This window comes from Carassius gibelio, chromosome B14 (genome assembly GCF_023724105.1).
Source record: "Carassius gibelio isolate Cgi1373 ecotype wild population from Czech Republic chromosome B14, carGib1.2-hapl.c, whole genome shotgun sequence".
NCBI classification, from domain to species: domain Eukaryota; kingdom Metazoa; phylum Chordata; class Actinopteri; order Cypriniformes; family Cyprinidae; genus Carassius; species Carassius gibelio.
The window spans coordinates 9,847,840-9,868,381 of NC_068409.1; the positions used below are offsets into that span (position 1 = coordinate 9,847,840).

At 34.2% G+C, this 20,542-nt stretch overlaps 1 protein-coding gene across 1 annotated transcript in view; it reads right to left on the reverse strand.

Moving 5' to 3' along the window:
• LOC127971203 (protein diaphanous homolog 1-like) overlaps window positions 1–20,542 on the reverse strand; it is a 106,546-nt gene that overhangs the window by 80,503 nt on the left and 5,501 nt on the right. Inside the window, 7 exon segments of the mRNA XM_052574043.1 lie at window positions 3,342–3,481; window positions 3,568–3,637; window positions 3,865–3,948; window positions 4,031–4,161; window positions 4,639–4,740; window positions 5,393–5,548; window positions 6,875–6,901. Coding sequence (XP_052430003.1) covers window positions 3,342–3,481; window positions 3,568–3,637; window positions 3,865–3,948; window positions 4,031–4,161; window positions 4,639–4,740; window positions 5,393–5,548; window positions 6,875–6,901 — 710 coding nt within the window.

Below are 20,542 nucleotides of genomic sequence, written 5' to 3' on the forward strand. Positions count from 1 at the left end.
ATGTTTGATATTATTAATATGAAAATCATATCCGTTTTTGTACATTATTTAATTGTTCATGAAAACTAATATACAGTGTGGATCGAGAGTTTGGGCACCCCTTGCAGAATCTGTGAAAATATGAGTAATTTTCAAAAAATAAGAGAGATCATACTAAATGCATGTTATATTTTATTTAGTACTGTCCTGAGTAAGATATTGTACATAAAAGATATTAACATTTAGTCCACAAGACAAAAAAATGCTGAAATTATTAAAATAACCCCACTCAAAAGTTTGGGAACCCTAGGTTCTTAATACTGTGTTCTGTTACCTGATGATCCTCGACTGTCTTTCTGTTTTGTGATGGTTGTGCATGAGTCCCTTGTTTGTTCTGAACAGTTAAACTGAGCAGCGCTCTTCAGAAAAATCTTTAAGGTCCTGCAGATTCTTCAGTTTTCCAGTATCTTTGCATATTTGAACCCTTTCCAGCAGTGACTTTATGATTTTGAGATGCACCTTTTCAGACTGAGGACATTTGAGGGACTCAAACACAACTATTAAAAAAGATTCAAACATTCACTGATGCTCCAGAAGGAAACAAGATGCATTAAGAGCTGGGGGGTGAAAACTTTTGGAATTTGAAGATCAAGGTAAAATGTACTTAATTTGTGTACCGGGAAACATACAAGTATCTTCTGTTGCTTACGAAGGGCAGAACTAAATGGAAAAAAATATATTTCAACAAAATAAGACAAATTTGGCCATCTTCATCGTGTTCAAAAGTTTTCACCCCTCAGTCTGAAAAGATGTATCTCAAAATCATAAATTCACTGCTGGAAAGGGTTCAAATATGCAAAGATGCTGGAAAACTGAAGAATCTGCAGGACCTTAAAGATTTTTCAGTTTAACTGTTCAGAACAAACAAGGAACTCATGCACAACCATCACAAAACAGAAAGACAGTCGAGGATCATCAGGTGACAGAACACAGTATTAAGAACCAAGGGTTCCCAAACTTTTGAGTAGGGTTATTTTAATAATTTCAGCATTTTTTTGTCTTGTGGACTAAATGTTAATATCTTTTATGTACAATATCTTACTCAGGACAGTACTAAATAAAAAATAACATGCATTTAGTATGATCTCTCTTATTTTTAGAAAATTACTCATATTTTCACAGATTCTGCAAGGGGTGCCCAAACTTTCGATCCCCACTGTATATTGACAAAATATACAAGCTAATCTGTAATTAATTTCTGTTATATAATGTCTACTAACAGTATTGATGTAAAAAATAAATTATAAACAATAAATAAATAAGCTCAATCAAAATATAAATAAATGATGTTATAGTATTTATTTATATTTTGAAAGAGCTTTATGTTTATGTATTTTTATATTGATATTTTTCATTCTCGTTCATTACTTTTTAGAGTTGTTCCGATTCCGATACTAGTATCGGAAATATCTCCGATACCACAACAAATTCTGGCATCGGCATCGGCGAGTACATGAACCCATATACCGATCCGATACCATTTTCTTAAAAAATACCTAGTTATGACCGCAAGCTTTGCCTAACCGCTGCACGGTTCTTCTTCGCTGCTCAAAATGCATTGAAAACACAGGAAGTTGTGCTGTGTTGCCACAAGCAACCCCTGTTTAGAGCAGCGAAGAAGAAATGAAAACGCGTTAGCAGCCCTGATCTATATATGACTGGATCACTCATCACATTCTAAACTGCCAAAAGACAGTGAAGCCGCTTCTATATTATAGATCAGTGGTTAGCAGTATGTCTCTGTAGTACCGGTAGTTACAGACTCTCAAGTATATTCAGTACCGGCAGCTGCGTTCAGTCGCTTCAGTCAAAGCGCAGGGCTCCAGACAGTAGCCGAATATATACTAGTGTCTGTGAATATTAAACTGCAAAATACTATTTAAATATTACTCCCGCAAAATCTACATCTCTGTGGGTGACTGGCACAGATGCGCGAGAGCTCGCTGTTTTGTAGTCTCTGCTGTGTGTCATGAGGACACGAACGCATAAACCGTCACTTCATGAGAATTTACCGTTTCATTTGAGAATACTGTCATATCATAAACACAGACACTCAAAGATCTTCATGGCAGCCCATTAAAATAAATGTTTGGTTTACATGAGTAAATTGACAATATATAAAGCTACTGTTGTAGCCTACAGTAATAATAATACGTCTCTATAATAATAATAATTATGCCTAGATGGTTGCTTGTTTTTTACTTGTTTTGTTGTAAAGAGATTATCTGATTAATAGATCTTTTTTTATATTCCTAGACTTATTTGTTGCAGTTTTTTTATACAGTTATATTGTAAAACTTAAATACCTTTTTTAGTTTGCGGTGTTAGATTTTTGGCTGCATTTGAAGTTCTTTTTTGCATATGAAAATAAATAATACTGTCAAATTCATGTTAGATAATAAAAATACTGTAATAAATACAGTAGTTCACCATGTATTTGTTCATGTTTTATTGAGGGATCTGTCTGAAGCACACCATAAAAAGAATTCTAGCAATTTACACAGGGCTAGTAGTATATACAGCTGTATATACAGATACACACCCAGGTATCGGATCAGTACTCGGTATCGGCCGATACCCTGAGCCCAGGTATCGGAATCGGTATCGGGAAGAGAAAAAGGGTATCGGAACATCTCTATTACTTTTGTGTGTGCTTTTGTCATTTTTTTATGTTTCTATATATTTCTATAACACTTTTAATTAGTTTCCATGAATATAGCACTTTAATTCATTTCAGCTCACTCAGTATTTTCAGAATGTTTTCATCTAATATTTGTGTTTTATTTTATTTTATTTCAGCTTTATGTCGAATACACACAAAAAAATAATGAACTAAATTAAAGTTTATTGAGACAATCTCAGTCGGCTAAAACCTAATATGATAAAATGTTAATGGTGCTAAAAAAAAACCTTCACATTCTCTATATATATATATATATACAAATAATAGACGAATAATTTGAATATATATATATACAAATAATAGACGAATAATTTGAAATGAAAAAAAAACTATATTACTAAAACATTAACTACAATTAAAATGAAAAGAAGATATAACAATATAATAGAAATTTATAATAAATAACAATTTTTAAACAAAATACTAGTTTTATTTATGAAATATTTATTTGTGCAGATCTACTGTCTTACAGTAAATGGTGATCAGTCGTGGTAAACGGTGACAGTATTGATGTTTCAGCTGTGGTAATATGATTTCTGTTCTTGGGCGTCTAATAGACACTTTCAGAGCTTGCATGGCTACTGAAATGCCATCTGAACACAGCTTCACACACACTCACGTGTTCCCCGGATGCTCCAGGATACAGATGGCAGACAGCAGTTTGACTACATCCACCATCATGTGCGGGACTTTAGGATTGATGGATCGGACGAGGAGAGGGATTCCTTCTTCTGACGTCAGCATGTCTTTGAGACCGTGCTGAGAGAGACAGACAGATGGAGAGAGACACATCAAGAACAGCTTCCACCGTCTGTATTACAGTACGAGCTCAGATCTGCTCTGACCTTGTTGTTCATGAACGCTTTGAGACATCGAATGATCTCATGTTGACACTTCACACCAATCCCAGCATTCCTGTCAAACACACACAGAGAGAGAGAGAGAGAGACAAATCACATCATCATGCTTGAGGTGCATCTTCAAATCATTTGCATATTATAACATGGATTGCTGTGATCCTGGATACTAATTGGCTAATACATTAACATAATATATTAGTATAAAAACACTAACCCTGTAAATCCTACTGGATTATATGTGTGTGTGTATATGAATGTGTGTGTACTGTATTTATGTCATACACAGGTTCTTCTCTCTCATCTTGAAGTTTCTTGAGGAATGCCAGAAGCAAAGCCAAACCCTCGGCTCCAAACGTCTGGACCCAGCTGAAACACACACACACGATTAGCTGATATCAGACACATAGAAACACTTGACTGTACTGTAAGAGTGTGTGTGTGTGTGTACCTGACGGGGTTGTTGTTTAATGACACACGCAGGGACTCCAGGCAGCTCAGTAACTGCGCGTCTCTCGGATCGGTCTTCAGCTCCTGGATGTATATCAGCGCTGACTTCGAGCTCTCCTTCTGACTCTTAGCCTGAAACACACACAGAGGGTCAAAGAGTGCACTCTTCATACAGTACATTAATGCTGCGGATTCAACCTTTACACGCCATGCATTGAGCAGACGTTTTCATCTTGCAGAATTGACGGTCCAAAAGATCAGCATTTATTTAAAAATAGAAATGTTTCGTAACATTTCTCTTTTCACCGTCACTTTGAATCAAAGTATTAACACTATCCCTAGTTCAAAAGGTCAATTTAGACACTTCTGTACTGTGGTGAATTTCATATTTCTACTTCAAATACCATATTTCTAAGTCATACTGAACTAGAAGTAAAGTTTGAAATAAATACATAAATGTGTCCTTGTATTATTTTATCGGTGTTGGTCTGACTGGGTCATTAAAAGAGGATCCTAGTAAAAGCAGATTGTGCTTCAGATTCACTGATGGATTCAGATTCAGACAGGACGTCTGTGAGACTGGTCTACAGCAGACGTGCTGATTCTTACAGCATTGGAGGTGTGCAGGTACTGAGACACCATCTCTCTCTTGATGACGATATCCTTCTGCCTCAGCGGCCGCTGCTTCTCCTCGTTCAGATTCATATCCACCTGCAGACAGACACAAGAGATTTGTTAAGGACAACATAGAGAAAATATTGCCTTTATTTCAGATTACCTTTTCATTTTTTGTTATTTTATTTAAAATTAATTTATATATCCAAACAAAAAGGGTGTTTATCGTGAATATGAATGTAATCATTTAAATCATTTGTAATTATCATGAAATATGTCATATTTATATTATTGATATTATTATATTTATATTATATATTGTTTTTAATGACATTCGTTTTGCCGTTTTTCATATTTTTTAAATACCCCACAAAATTAGTGTTTCAATTAATTAGTGTTTTTAAGTGAATTTACTTTAGCAGGAAATTTTTTAATTCAAATAAAAAAGATAAATTAATTGATCCAACTAAAATGAGTGTTAATGAATGCATGTTTTATATATATATATATATATATATATATATATATATATATATATATATATATATATATATATATATATATATATATATATTTTTTTTTTTTTTTTTTTTTTTTTTTTTTTTTTTTTTCAGTTGCAAAAAAATCTTTATTTACCGGTTTTACAAATGAGAAAGTGTCTAAAATGGGGTTTATGGAGATGTTGACAGGTTAAGCTCACTTATGGGTACACGAACACACACACACACACACACACACACACACTCACCAACATCTGCTCAAACAGCTCCAGCACAGACTCGTCTGGCAGCTCGTTCAGCGAGGAACTCTGGGATGGCACTTCATACTGGGCGGCTGACGAGTGTCTGTTTCCCATCGTGCCTGACTTGTCCTTCTTCGTCCGCATGCTGGTGAAGCGCTCCAGCTGATACAGGGTCAAAGGTCAAAGGTCAATGCTCAGAACACAGCAAAAACATACTAAATGGGGTTTTTAGCATGTATGGACTCAAATGTCCTACTGCATTAACCAAAGACGGTGCAGTGTGCACCAGTATTTCAGCTGGGAACAATGATATCCTCTCAATTTTAACTGTCTTTATATTTGTATCTCATCGAGTCTTATCTCACACATCCTCCATCACATTCAATACAAAACAGCAGCAGCTGATATAGAACATCTCCTCAATAATCAGATGTGTCTTTATTATAGCTGATCATAAAGGTTAAGACAGCCTAAAACTATACTATTTTGCCTGTTTTTTAAAATGCAAAAACTACACAATGTATCAGAGATACATTAAAAAAATTAATAAAAAAATAAATATGGCAGAATTTATTATCTATGAAAACCTCATCCTTTAAAAGAAAAAAACATCTTGATTTACAAATTATTTGGACATGACACTATTTTTAATAAAAAAAAAAAAACATTTAGATTGATTGGCTTTTTATTGATTGATTGATTGATTGATTGACAATGATTAAATATGTATTTTTAAAAGAAGCTAATGGATTCAAAAATATTTACCATAACATATTCTTATTTATTTAAAAGAAACTTTCATAAATGAACAGATCTGCAAAATATTGTTGATCCAAATAACCAATCTGAATACATTTGAATCTGGGCATTTTTTACTTAAAAAAATAAATAAACAACAACAACAAAAACGATAAAAAGCAAGCAAGCATGTAGTAAAAATGTAAGCGAGTAAGTAAATAAAATAAGGTAATTAATTTGTTAATCAGAAATATAATTTTTTTAGTATTGGTCTGACTGGGTCAGTATTGAAAAAGCTTAATTATATTGTTAGCAGCTGCTCTATTAATCTTAATATATGAGTCTAGTGTGTAGACTGTGTTCATTACATGATCCTGCTTGATACAAATATGAATCTATAGACATCTGGCAAGATGCATTTTGTCAAAGTTTCAATTTGGCCCGCTGCTGAAACATCATGACAACTCTTTAGACATACACAAACACACATGTGAGCGTGATGTCACACACTTCCTCTGGCTGTGACAGGAGTGAGAGTGTGTGAGAGTCGCTGAGCGCTGACATCAGATCAGTTTCTGAGACACAAACACTGATCTGAGGTCAGCCGTGGTCAGACAGGTGACGGCGGGCGTGTGGCAAAGTGTGCGCTACAGACACATGGTGCAGGGTTAAAGGTCGTGGGGACAGTGGCGAGGTGACAGAGAGACGGGGAAGTGTTAAAACACACAGAACACAGGTGTGTGCACCTACCTCATCAGGAATCAGCCGTTTGAGAGTCTGTACAGGGAGCAGGAAAGAGAAAAATCAACACTAAATACAGAGAAAGACAACTGTAAGAGATAGAGGGGGGTGGAAAAAAAGAGTAGGACATCCTGGGCCATAAACTAATCAGAATCTATTCCTAAACTATATTAATGCAATATAATTTCTATAATATTGAATTTGATACAGAAAAAAAAAGTCACTTCACATTTTCTAAAAACTTTAAACTTTTACAGTTAAATGGAGATTACACTGTAGGGCTCCACAATTTGGAGGGAAAAATAAATAAATATTGCACATACATAATCCTGCCACACGAGGGCAGAGCAGCTCTGCAAATAAACATCAGCACATAACTTCCTCTTCCCAGAAAATCAAGAGTCACCTGCTTATAAACAGGCGTTTCTATGGTGACCAATCAAAACAATGGTGATTCTCCAAATGTTATTTGAGGCCATGGAATGCTTAAGAGACATGACCTTTGACCTCACAAAACAAAACCAGCAGGGGTCACATGACCCGTGGCACAGAAATGCAGGTAACATTGCCACAAGTATGTGTACATGGAATACTCATATCGCCACAGAGAGATATAGAAATATAAAAATATCACTAAATATCAGTTGAAATACTTCCAAACGGTATTCTTTTAATAGATTATTTGTTTTAACAAAAGTTATTTTGGTTGCACTTTATTTTACAGTAAGTGTACTAACATGTACTTATAGTGTATTTAAGAAAGTTCTGGTAATACAAGGTAACTACATGGGGTAGGGTTAGGTTTAGGGTTAGGTTCAGGGTTAGTACCTAGTTATTAAACAGTTATTGTAATTACTATAATAAGTACATAGTATGTACATGAAGAACAGGACTGTAAAAAAAAAAGCTACCGTTATTTTTATAATGTACAACAGATATATTTGTAATGGAACTAAATGGCAATTGCTATTTTTATTTCACTTTTCATTTCATAGTTTTCATTTTCACTATTTCCCACTGTCAACATCTACGCTGGAAACCCAGATACTGCCAGTGTGGTTTTGTCATGCACATAACATATAATGTAAAACGTAAACACATGTTATATGTTATAACAAAACATAAACATATGTTCATTCATTCATTTCATTTATTATACAGGAAAGGTTAAAAAGTAACATTGAGATACAGTTTAAACGGGCCTGACTCAGTTTAAAAACTGGTTTCCAGCAGGTTCCTTTTCTAAAGGACATAAAACATAAAACACAATTTACAACATAAAAAGAAAAGAAAAACAACACTTTTAAACATAAGCTAAACAAATACAGAGAACTAAAAACAACAATACAAGCAAAACTAGGACAATATGTTATAATATGTTATGTTACAATAATATGTTATAACATAAAACATAACAAAATGTAAAAATGTTATATGTTATTACATAAAATATATAGCATATAACATAAAATGTAAACATATGTTATATGTTATAACATAAAACATAACATATAAAACGTAAACAGGTTGTTATAACAAAACATAAAATAACAAAATTTAAACATATGTTATATGTTATAACATAAAACATAAAAAAGTAAATATGTGTTATATGTTATAACATAAAAAATATAACATATAACAAATGTAAACAAGTTATAACATAAAACATATAACATAACTTGTCAAAATAAAATAATCGAGCATAAACAACATAAAATAACAAAATAAAATAGTGTTCCTGTATTTCAATTGGTAGAGCACCAAGGTTGGGGGTTCGATTCCCCGGGAACACATGATATGTAAAAATTGATAGCCTGAAATGCACTGTAAGTCGCTTTGGATAAAAGCGTATGCTAAATGCATACATTTAATTTAATTTAATTTTAAAATAAAAATGTAATACAAATATATTAAAATATTATTAAATAAAAAAGAAATAAATACATTTAGAAAATAATAAAAAGACAAATGTACATTAATAAACAGAATGCCAACGGTCCACTGACTTCACCAGAAGTCAACAAACTCTAGGTAACTGTGTGGAGTGACCATCATCATCCCAAAACTCACTCAACCTCCTGCTCTCAGATACTCAGATCCAACTACTCGTGTGTGTGTTTTCAAACTATGACACATGCTTTAAAAATATAACTGATTCTCTCAGTTACTCAGAAACACACTCAAACTCAATAAAAAGTTAATTCTTTACAGCTACACCCACAAAATCACCAAGACACACCCACACACTCAATATAAGCACACACACACACACACACACAGTGAAAACACAGAACAGCATAAGACAAAATATAAATAACGGATAAACATCTGCAATAGAATTGAACAGAATTATTTCCTTTAGACACACGCTTTACATATGGAGCCAGAACATTCATCAGTGTCATCTTAATATGACCTCACGCATTAGATTCAAGTAAACCAGTCACCCATAACGTACATTCAGATTTATGTAAGTTATACAAGTGTGTGTGTGTGTGTGTGTGTGTGTGTGAAAGCACCTGCATTTCACATCCCCTTCTAAAAATAGTCACAGATATGAGCATACTTGTGTGTATAATTTCTGTCTGCTTGGTATCCATGGAGACAAATGTCCATTTAGGTTTGCCAATTGAAGCCTGGGGAGTGTGTGTGTGTGTGTGTGTAAGTTGAACTGATGTCATAATTCGGGCCCCACCAGACACGCCTGTTAAAGTGTGACAAGCCACTTCCTGCACAAAGTGCTCACAGGAAGTGTCATGAAGACAGACACACATGCAAAAGCTAGATTTAGAACACAAACACACACACACACTAGCAGAGCTTTGTTTCAGTCGATATAGGGAACAAAACTGCAGGATAAAATCATTTAATAGGTCAGAAAGTTGAATTTGTCCATGAGTATAACAGTCCTAGTCCTGATATTACTGTTATCTTAACACAAACTCAAAAATACAGTCAATGTCACAAAAGCATGCCTATGTTTCTCTGCACTGCAGTACATATCAAACAAACAAAACTTTCTTTTTATGAAGAAAATTTGGTGTCAGTAAGATTTCTCTCATGCTCAACAAGGCTGCATTTACTTGATCAAAAATACACACAAAAATAAGTCATACTATGAAATATACATTTTTCTATGTGATTATCACATGTAATTTATTCCTGAGTTTGAATATGAATTTTCAGCAGCAATACTCCAGTGTCACATGATCAAAATATACTGATTTGCATTTTTTTTTGTGGCTTTTTGATGAAAAAAGCATACATTTAAAGAAAAATTATAATAATAATTTATTTATATATATACAGTACAGACCAAGAGTTTGGACACACCTCATTCAAAGAGTTTTCTTTATTTTCATGACTATGAAAATAGTAGATTCACACTGAAGGCATCAAAACTATGAATTAACACATGTGGAATTCTATATGGAATTATATACATAACAAAAAAGTGTGAAACAGCTGAAAATATGTCATATTGTAGGCTGTCCAAAGTAGCCACCTTTTGCTTTGATTACTGCTTTGCACACTCTTGGCTTTCTCTTGATGAGCTTCAAGAGGTAGTCACCTGAAATGCTCTTCAACAGTCTTGAAGGAGTTCCCCGAGAGATGATTAGCACTTGTTGACCCTTTTTCCTTCTGTCTGCGGTCCAGCTCACCCCTAAACCATCTCGATTGGGTTCAGGTCCGGGGACTGTGGAGTCCAGGTCATCTGGTGCAGCACCCTATCACTTTCCTTCTTGCTAAAATAGCCCTTGATGCCTTCAGTGTGACTCTACAATTTTCATAGTCATGAAAATAAAGAAAACTCTTTGCATGAGAAGGTGTGTCCAAGCTTTTGGTCTGTACTGTATATATACACATACACATATATATACACACATACATACATATATATACATATATATATATATATATATATATATATATATATATATATATATATATATATATATATATATATATATATATAGACACACACATACACATTTCATAAATTCATAATGAACTAATTGTTTATAATAAATGTATAAAATATAAATAAATAATATTATCAATTACCTTATATAAGTGTGTGTGTGGAAATATGACCTTGACACATCAGATTCACCCTTACTGTTCACCAGTCAATCAGTCAGACACATTGCAGAGAATGATGACAAGAAACGAAACACTACAGAAAAGAACCAGACTGACTGACACTTCAGAATAACTGTATAGTATACAGTTTGAGTGACTCGACATGACAACAGGAAGTCCTTTAAGCTAAATTAGTCTGCTTCCTCTGCTCACAGTAACGTGCTCTCTGTGATAACGCTTGGCTGGACACAGAGGAACGGTTACACGCGTGAATAAGCACCTGCTACACACACACTGACAATGGACTGACCCTCGGCGAGGAGCTTCTGATGAATTTCATTTAGTCAAGAGTACAAACCCATTCCTTCAAAACCAAACAAACAACACTTCCTGTCACCCCAGCAACCCTGTTTGGGAGGCGGTTAATGAGGTTACCAGAACAACAAACTTTCTAGCTTGTACTTTTCTGAACAATGTTTAAAACTTGTTATCATAAGCACTTCCTGTGTCTGTTTGCCTCTTTAAGAGGTATTGCTTTGAGTATCCCCAATTGTAAGTTGCTTTGGATAAAAGCGTCTGCAAAATGACTAAATGTAAAACAAACGCAATTAATCAACTATGAAACATGAAGGTTGTGCATCCCAGAGCAGCGGGAATTGTTTTTGGGGAGGGGATTTATCACTCAAGAAAAACAAAAACAAAACAATGACTCGCAATGAAAACTCCACAAAATAACAGAGCTGAACATTTAACTCCCAGGTTATTATAGTTAACCGAAACAAAAACTATTAAAAGCATCTGTGAACAAACAAAAACTGAAACTTAACTGAAATAAAAAAACAATAATAATAATAAAAATAAAAGTTTCATAGTTTCATTATATTAAACATTTTAAATTACGTTATTATTTAATATAATCCATTATAATTTCGGGGGGGGGGGGGGGGACTTTTTTTTCCCCCAGTTTGTTTATTAATTACATCTTTTACGGTTTTTGTTGACTATAATAATCCTGGTTCAGCCAGGCTAAAACTAAAAGGAGAACTTGAGTTTGAGAAAATTCCCTCTGTTATCAGTGACAGGAAAAGGAACTGATGTCAGAGGCATTTAATTCAATAATGACCACATAATGACCAACCACTGACCAACAGGGACATACAGTTAGATGAGCGTGTGGGTAAGAGTGTGTGGTAGTGACTAGCAATTAAAACAAAGGCATCCCTTTAACTCAAACAACCCCAGTCCACATTACAAAACCAAAAACCAAACTTCTAAACTTGTCTTTATTCTTTCTGAACATTCAGACACGAGGCGTAACTGACACATGATCAAGTGTGTGTGTGTTTGCATTCATTTGTATAACAGTTGGGGACATAAATACTATGCTTTTAGTGCATCAGATGTTGCACAATGTGACAGATAACGGCACACATAAACCCTGGTTTGTACACATTCACAGCTGAGAAGTGTTGTTCTGTGAGTTGTGTGACAATATCTCAGATGGTGTAAAAAATCTAATATCTCTTCTGGCAAAAATAGTTAAAAGAAAGTTTATAAATGTATCTTCATGATAAAACAAAACAATACAACACTGTTTCTGTGTGAAACTGTAAACAATCCGAGACAATAATCTAACACACAGCATCCAATTTAAAAGCCCACAAATCAATCTGTTGGGCCAGTTTGCCTTAGTAAAACGCTTCATTTTCATAATGGTTCAAAAAACTGATTCAATGATCCAACAGTGTCTGTCATTTCACATCATTATTGTCTGCTACTGTTTTCCATTCAACTCTAACAACTAACTAAAACACACTCTCTTAAAGGAAAGGTTCACCAAAAAATACAAATTCTGTCATCTTTCATTTACAATCATGTTATTGCAAACCTGTATGATTATAAATGTATTTATTATCATTTAATATTTATGCAATATTACCTAAGAATTTTTTATAACTAGTAGTGATTATTATTACAATTACTACTACCACATGCAATAAAAAAGAACATTAATAACCTTTTGTAATATTTCACTGTAAAACATTTTTTTTTTAGAAAAATTATAATAGTTTTATTTTACATACTGTAAAATTAAAATACTAATATTTATGCCTTAATTTCTTACATTTCTTTTAAACGTATGAAAACTGCAGGGAGCCCTTTAAAATTCTTTTTTGTTGATAAACACTTCTTTTTTTAGATTAGGACGACCGTTGGTGCATGTTGCGTTTCCAAATATATGTTAAAGTGACCCAAATTTCCACCAAGACATTTCAGGATTTAGTTTTGTTTGTTTGTTTGTTTGTTTTTTGTTTAATTGATCATGCAGCCAGAATCATTTCTAGGTTAACTACTTCAATTTATGAGAAGCATGCATTTTGTTAAACTACAGATTCAAAGTAGCACAAACACACTTAATATTCTGCATGTGTTTGCAAGCCTGTGTGTCTCATCAATACAGAAAATCTGCTGCGTTAAAACTCACACAGAAAGCCATTCAGACAGTGTGTGTGCGTGTGTGTGTGTGTGCGTGCTCAAGCAACACAAAGGTCACACTTGGCTCCATTAATCAGAGTTTGATTCACATTCAGTAAGTCAAACACAAATGAAACTCTTCAGACACACCAAACAGCCAAACAAACACCAGACGTTCACACACTCCACCTAATACACCTGTCAGTGTGTGTGTGTGTGTGTGTGTGTGTGTGTGAGAGAGAGAGAGAGAGATTAGACAGATTAATCTGTCTGTTAATGAGAGATTGTAGGTCAAAGGGAATTTCACTGCAGCCAGAGACATGCAAACATTGTGTAATAGCTACAGGAATACATGACCATTGATAACTGCAGAATAATTTAAGACTAATCAAAATGATTGTTTAAAATGAGATTGTGTCTTAATTAGCTAATTCTGGAGTCAAATTTGTAATCAGTAAATCATCAAAGATTTAAGCAACAAACAAGAACATGTTGCTGCTTCACATATATGCATGTATGTCATTATGAACTTAACAGAAATTTCATTGTCAAGCTGCATGATTGACTAATTACTGAACCACACACACCTCAGCACACCCAGAGAATAATCACTCACACACACACACACACACACACGTATCTGTGCACCTGCGTCTGAACCACGGAATCTAATCCAGTGACTCACAACCTATTTAAATACCATTCACACACACACACACACACACACACACACACGGCAAGTTTGGCAGCCTGATTTAATCCATTCAGCCTGAGCGGAGCACAGTTCACTGACCAGGCAGAGAGACACAGACACAAACACACACCTTGTCGACCAATGCTGGTGAGCTCATCTCAGAGACTTCTACTGGTTTTCTAGAAGGTTAAAGATATACTTTCTGTCTCCCAACCTGATTCGTAAACCTGCCCTTGAATCACATGTTGTTGTGGACAATGAGGAGCCAGTTTGAAATAATAATAATAAAAAAATAATAAAAAAAATCACTGATCTGGACCCTTTTTGAGTCTTTGAACTGGTCATGATTTTTCGCTACATTAGTGAGGACACTCAGCACTCAAAGTTCACGTATGTGACCCAGGACCACGAAACCAGTCATAATGATCAATAATTTATTTGTATATTTATTATCTATATTGAGATAATAAATAAGCTTAATAAATAAGCTTTCCACTGATGTATGGTTTATTAAGATCAGACAATATTTGGCAGCGATACTACCAAATTACTATTTAAAAAATCGGAATCTGAGGGTGCAAAAAAAAAAAAAAAAACAAGATTGCCTTTAAAGTCGTCCAAATTAAGTCCTTAGCAATGCACATTACTTATCAAAAAATAAGTTTTACTATATTTATTGAAGGAAATTTACAAAATATATTCATGGAACATGATTTACTTAATATCCTAATGATTTTCGGCATAAAAAATGAGTTATTTATAACAGTATAGAAGACAACTGCACAAAACGATATAAATATCACTCATCATCACTCCATATCTCTCCAATAATGTCTACTTTCACTATTTTTTTACAATACTTAAATGCTTAGTTTGATGATCAAAACATTATGTAATTCAATAATAAATTGAGAGATGGATTGAGAGAAATAACCAATAAATACAAAAATAAAAATAAAATAAATAAAAGGAGCAAATCTAAGTTGCTTCAGTCTAGTAAGTATTCATCTTGAAACATTAATAACAAATTTATTTTAACGATTACTTAAAAAAAAATAATTTCAAAGATTTTAAAGTAAAAAGACAATAAGCATGAGCTGAATTTAGAGAACATTTGTACAATTATAAAACAGCATTCATTTTCAAATTAACTTATATAAAGTTGTTTTATTCTAGTCTTTGTGTGAAGCTGTTATTTTAGTTTTTATTAGTTTTAGTCACGTTCATACTTTTTTTAGTCTAGTCAAGTTTCAGTCAACTAAAAGTCTGAGCACTTCAGTCTCATTTTAGTCAGAATTATCCATGACTATTTTCGTCTAGTTTTAGTCAATGAAAATGTTGTTTTAGTTTCTTTCTAGTAATGCAATTCTATTTAACCCACTCGATATAGTACAAGTACCTAGTAGTATAGACAAAGCCAAACCCATTTCAAACAAGGTTATCTTATTATATTATGGTTACCTTATAAACTCAATAATACATCCATTCCAGACACATAAGACTCTCTGATTTGACTTTACAACATTTAGTCTCGTTTTTATTCATCAATAATATTGCGTTATACATTTAATTATAGTCATTGTCACATGACCAGCATTTACATTGCGTCTCGTCTCGTTTTCATTGGTTCAAGGTTCATTGACGACGATATTAAGTTATAATTTTCGTTGGCGGAAACAGCACTAGTATAACGCCTATTTATATGACGTCTATTATATTTCCACAATCACACACTAGCTGTATTGATAGTTTCAGATTCCTATTTACACTGAACTCATCTGCCTTTATGGACAAAAGCACTTTCTTAATGATTCAGTTGCACAGGTGCTCATCAAAAGCCTCTACTATGCATCACATCATTTTAGTTTATATGCAAAACTGTGATGTAGAACAACCAGTGATTGGCTGAAGCCTTTTCTTTTGGTTTCTCATCATCCAATCACAAGTCTGAAGCTCAGCGAATGCTGCAGCTTCACGATTTTATAGATCTGCTTTTGTTTAAATCTGAAAAACCTGACCTCCTTCATGACATAATGCGACAGGAGTAAGAGCGAGAAGTTAAAGACTTCCTGTCGTTATAACGGTTGCTTCCTGAAACTGAGCAAACCCGCATCGCTAAGAAAACACAACAAACAAACATCATCAGACACACGCGAATGTGAGTCAGCAGATGATCTGCCTGCTGCAACTAAACTTCATCTTAAAAAACCAACCATCAACCAGAGACATACAGCGTCTATCTATCGATTTATCCATCCATCCATCCATATCTGTCCATCAAACTATCCATCTCTCACTCAATCTATCCATCCATCTATCATTAAAACTCAATGCTTTTATTCAGCAAGGTTACATTAAATTGATCAAAGTGACAGAAGAACATTTATGTTACGATTTATAAATGATTAGAATTCTAACAAATCAAACAAAATGTTATTTTGAACTTTTTATTCAGAGAATCCTGGAAAATTAAATATGCAGCAGCACAACTGTTTTCAACATTGAAAATAATAATAATAATAAAAATAATAATTATAATAAAAATAATAATAATAAAAATAAATAAATAATAATAATAGCACATTTCATGTGATACTGAAGACTGGAGTAATGCTGCTGAAAAATTCAAGTTTGCATCAGAGGAATAAATGACACTTTTTTTTTTTTAATCAATGCAGGCTCGGTGAGCAGAAGAGACCTCTTTCACAGACATTGAAAAAGAAATCTTACTGACCCCAAACTTTTGTTTGAGAAGAAAGTCACCTACAAAACATTCTAGTTTATAATCTCTCTTTCTGACATTTCTCCAAATTTCCCATTTTCTTCAACTTTCACTTTCAGTTCATTAAGACGCTTCCGTTTCCCAGAATCTCTCTTTCTCTCAGCATTGCATGGCTCAGTCACCTCAGCTGCACTTCCTGTCAACTAAACACGAGCAACACCTTGCCCTGGCAAACACCACTAATAATGACTTCTTTCCATAATAGAGACCCTGCACTCCTAAAGCACACGCTTCTGTGAAGTGCATTGTTGTTTTACGAGCCGAGGGGTTCAGAGGCGTTTCCCAGACTGCATCTCAATTACATCACGTGACGTCTGAGAATGTGATCTGATTTTATAGAGCTACAAACACTTATTCTTCTAAGAATAAGCGTTCTTTCTCTTCTTCTGCTCTGGCATGTGAGGTAAACGCTCATAAACAGATGTAGGCGGTAGCTCTGAATCAGCAGTCATGTTTTCCTGGACGTCAGAGTTTTTTGTCTGATAGAGGGATATGCGATTATTGTCCAACATTACTTAAGAAAACACCCTCATAATGTCTCTCCTCTGTCACCTGGACAGACAGGCTTTGGCTTCTGTCAGACGCTTCGGAGGCAGTGAATCCTGTTCAATTGCATTTCTTATCTTCTGCATCAGGCAGAGTGACTGTGCTGTCTGTCAGGATTCAAGTAAACTGCAAATACTCGAAGATAACCATTCACATACCAGACACAAAGCCATGCTGATTTGAGATATTCTAAACATTATATAATTATAAAAATTTTCCATTTTATTTTTTGCACAATACATAAATATATACTATTGTTCAGACGTCTGGGCTCAGTAAGATTTAATTTTTAAATACGTTTCTTATGTTTATTCAGCGATAAGGATGCATTAAATTGATAGAAAATAATAGACATCTGATAAAGATATTTAAAATGTTACAAGAGATTTATATTTAAAATAAATGCTGTTCTTTTAAACTTTCTATTCATTAAAATAAATGTCTCATGGTTTCCACAAAAATACAAAGCGGCATGACTGTTTTCAACATCGATAATAATCAGAAATGCCTCCTGAGCAGCAAATCAGCATATTAAAATGATTTCTGAAGAATCATGTGACACTGAAGGCTGGAGGAATGATAACTTAAATAATAAAAATAAAAAAATTATTGTTTCTTTAAAAATTACTGAGCCTACTTTTTTAAATGGTTGCAATTTTACATAAAACAATAGAATTGCAAGCAAATATGATTTGAAACGTTGGCTTGTAAAGAGTTCAGGGTTTGAACTCTGTCATGTCTGATATCTGTGGTCAGCGGTGCATGCAACGTGATGCAGTTTTCCACCTGACCTTTCAAATACACGCGAGACCCATCGCAAACATCAGCGTTAGCACCTCTGTAAGCTGCAGAAGTGAAGGTTGTGAGCTTGGCTCTGTCCTGAGAGGCCAAACTCAGCTAAACCTGCCAGAGACACTGAGCTGAGGGACACAAACCCTGCAAGAGGCTCATGTCGCATTATTGAGGTGTTTACACACAAACCTACTGCTCAGTGAGTTGATATTCCTCAGTGGAAAGTTCTGGAATAAACCATGAGCCCCGTCAAGATGAGCAGCATTACAGCTGTCAGCAGACATCCGTCAGTGAAGAGAAAAATTGGATGCATTAGTGCGCGATATCATTTACATATCTGTAGTTAATGACTACTTGTAGCTACAGAAGACATACTTAAAATATTTTTTTTATCCTCACAGAATATTATATGTATTATCTCTTGCATATTATAATTTTACTAACAGGTAAAAAATATTTAATTCAAGAATGTAAAAAAAAGTTACATAAAATAAGATATTTTCCAAACTGACTAATACTTTGAATTAATTGCATTTCATATTTTCGGTTTGTAATTTAATTTCATAGACAGTTTTTTTTTTTTTTTTTTTTAGTTTTTGCATGTTTTTTAGAGATGGGACAATAAAATCAATGCATCGTGATTCGTGGATCGATTCTGAGATTTTCAGAACACATCGTGGTTCGCTCTTGAATCGATTCTAAGCTTAGTTTTTAAAAGCAGATGGCGCTCTAGGCTAATTTTTAAGCACACTTAAACGCTCATGAAGAAGATCGGCTTTTATGATGCAATATTAATGTAAACGCACATGCTTGTAATTCACTTCAATTTTTTCGAACTTTATGAATGTTTATTTTAGGTTCAAGTGGTGCATGTGTAAGAAACTGGATGCAGAATATGGCTACTTCTAAAGCATGCAGCGCCATCTGCTGTTAAAAACTAAGATTAGAAGTGTTTCAAGAGAATCGCGGTGCCTTCGGAAAATCTCAGAGTTGATGCAGAATCATGTCTCCATTTCCTAAAGCATCAATTTATTATCCCAGCTCTAATGTTAGGGATGCACCGAACCGAAATTATATAATAAGTAAAAAGTAATAAGTAAATAATAAGTAATAATAAGTAAAATTATAGACTAAGTAAAAAGGCCGAATAAAGTTTGCCGAACAATGAAGTTTTTAATGACGCAATCAAATAACCCGCATAGAGTGAGAGGCACGCGCTTTATGCAGCAAACATGTCAGCAGTGTGGAAGCACTTTAAAGTGTCAGAGAAAGAGGCAAAAACGGCCGTTTGCAGACATTGTTCTGGATTTGGGAAAGCCGCTAGGTGATGGAGACGGTCAGGTGATGCACAGCGCAGGAAATGAAAACAGCGCAGAGAGTAAATGGCCTCGTACTACAGATCAGCCGCGCACAGTCTCGCTGTCTGACATCTTCTATGAGATCCTCTAAGAGAATAACCCATTTGCAAGACAGTGGACAAGCTCGACCGCTCAACAGTTAGATGGGTATCTCTCAGAAGTCTCCATCCAGAGGGGCAATAACCCTCTCGAATTTTGGAGGACCAATCAAGGCCGCTTTCCCGACCTGGCGCAGATGACACGCAGGTAGGCTACTTGTATGGGAAATTAATTTAAGATTTTATTTATATTTTGGATTATGGTAACACTTTATAAGTAGTTTCTATTTTTAACATTAACTAACAATGAAAACCCCTTATTTAAAGCATTTATTAATCTTAATGCTAACATTTACTAATACAGTATTAAAATTAAGTATCACATTTGTAATTTTTGAATTAAAAAGTATCAAAAGTGGTAGGCCTATTTGTTAAAATTGTTAATCCACTTATACTAACATGAACTAAATATTTTTTATTATCTTACATTAACGAAGATGAATAAATACCATAACAAATGTATTGCTCATTGTTAGTTAATGCAATAATGTTAACAAACATTGTAAAGTGTTACGACCTATATTTTATATAATGTAGTTTGTGAAAATTTAACTATTTTCAGTGTAGTAAAATAGTAGGCCTACACTGGGTTTCAACCATTTCATTATCTTGAAGATATTGTTCGTTTTGAAATGAGCAACTGTCAGATAACTGCAATAAAATTTTCAACTATTCTGCAGGTACTTGTCTGCTCCATGCACAAGCACCGACAGTGAGAGACTGTTTAGTGCTGCATCTCATGTCATTGATGAGAAGAGGAACCGACTTTCATGTGAGAAAGCAGAGAAGCTACTTTTCATAAAGAAGAACCTGCCACTTTTCCTGAAGAAGTAGGCTAAGTAGGCT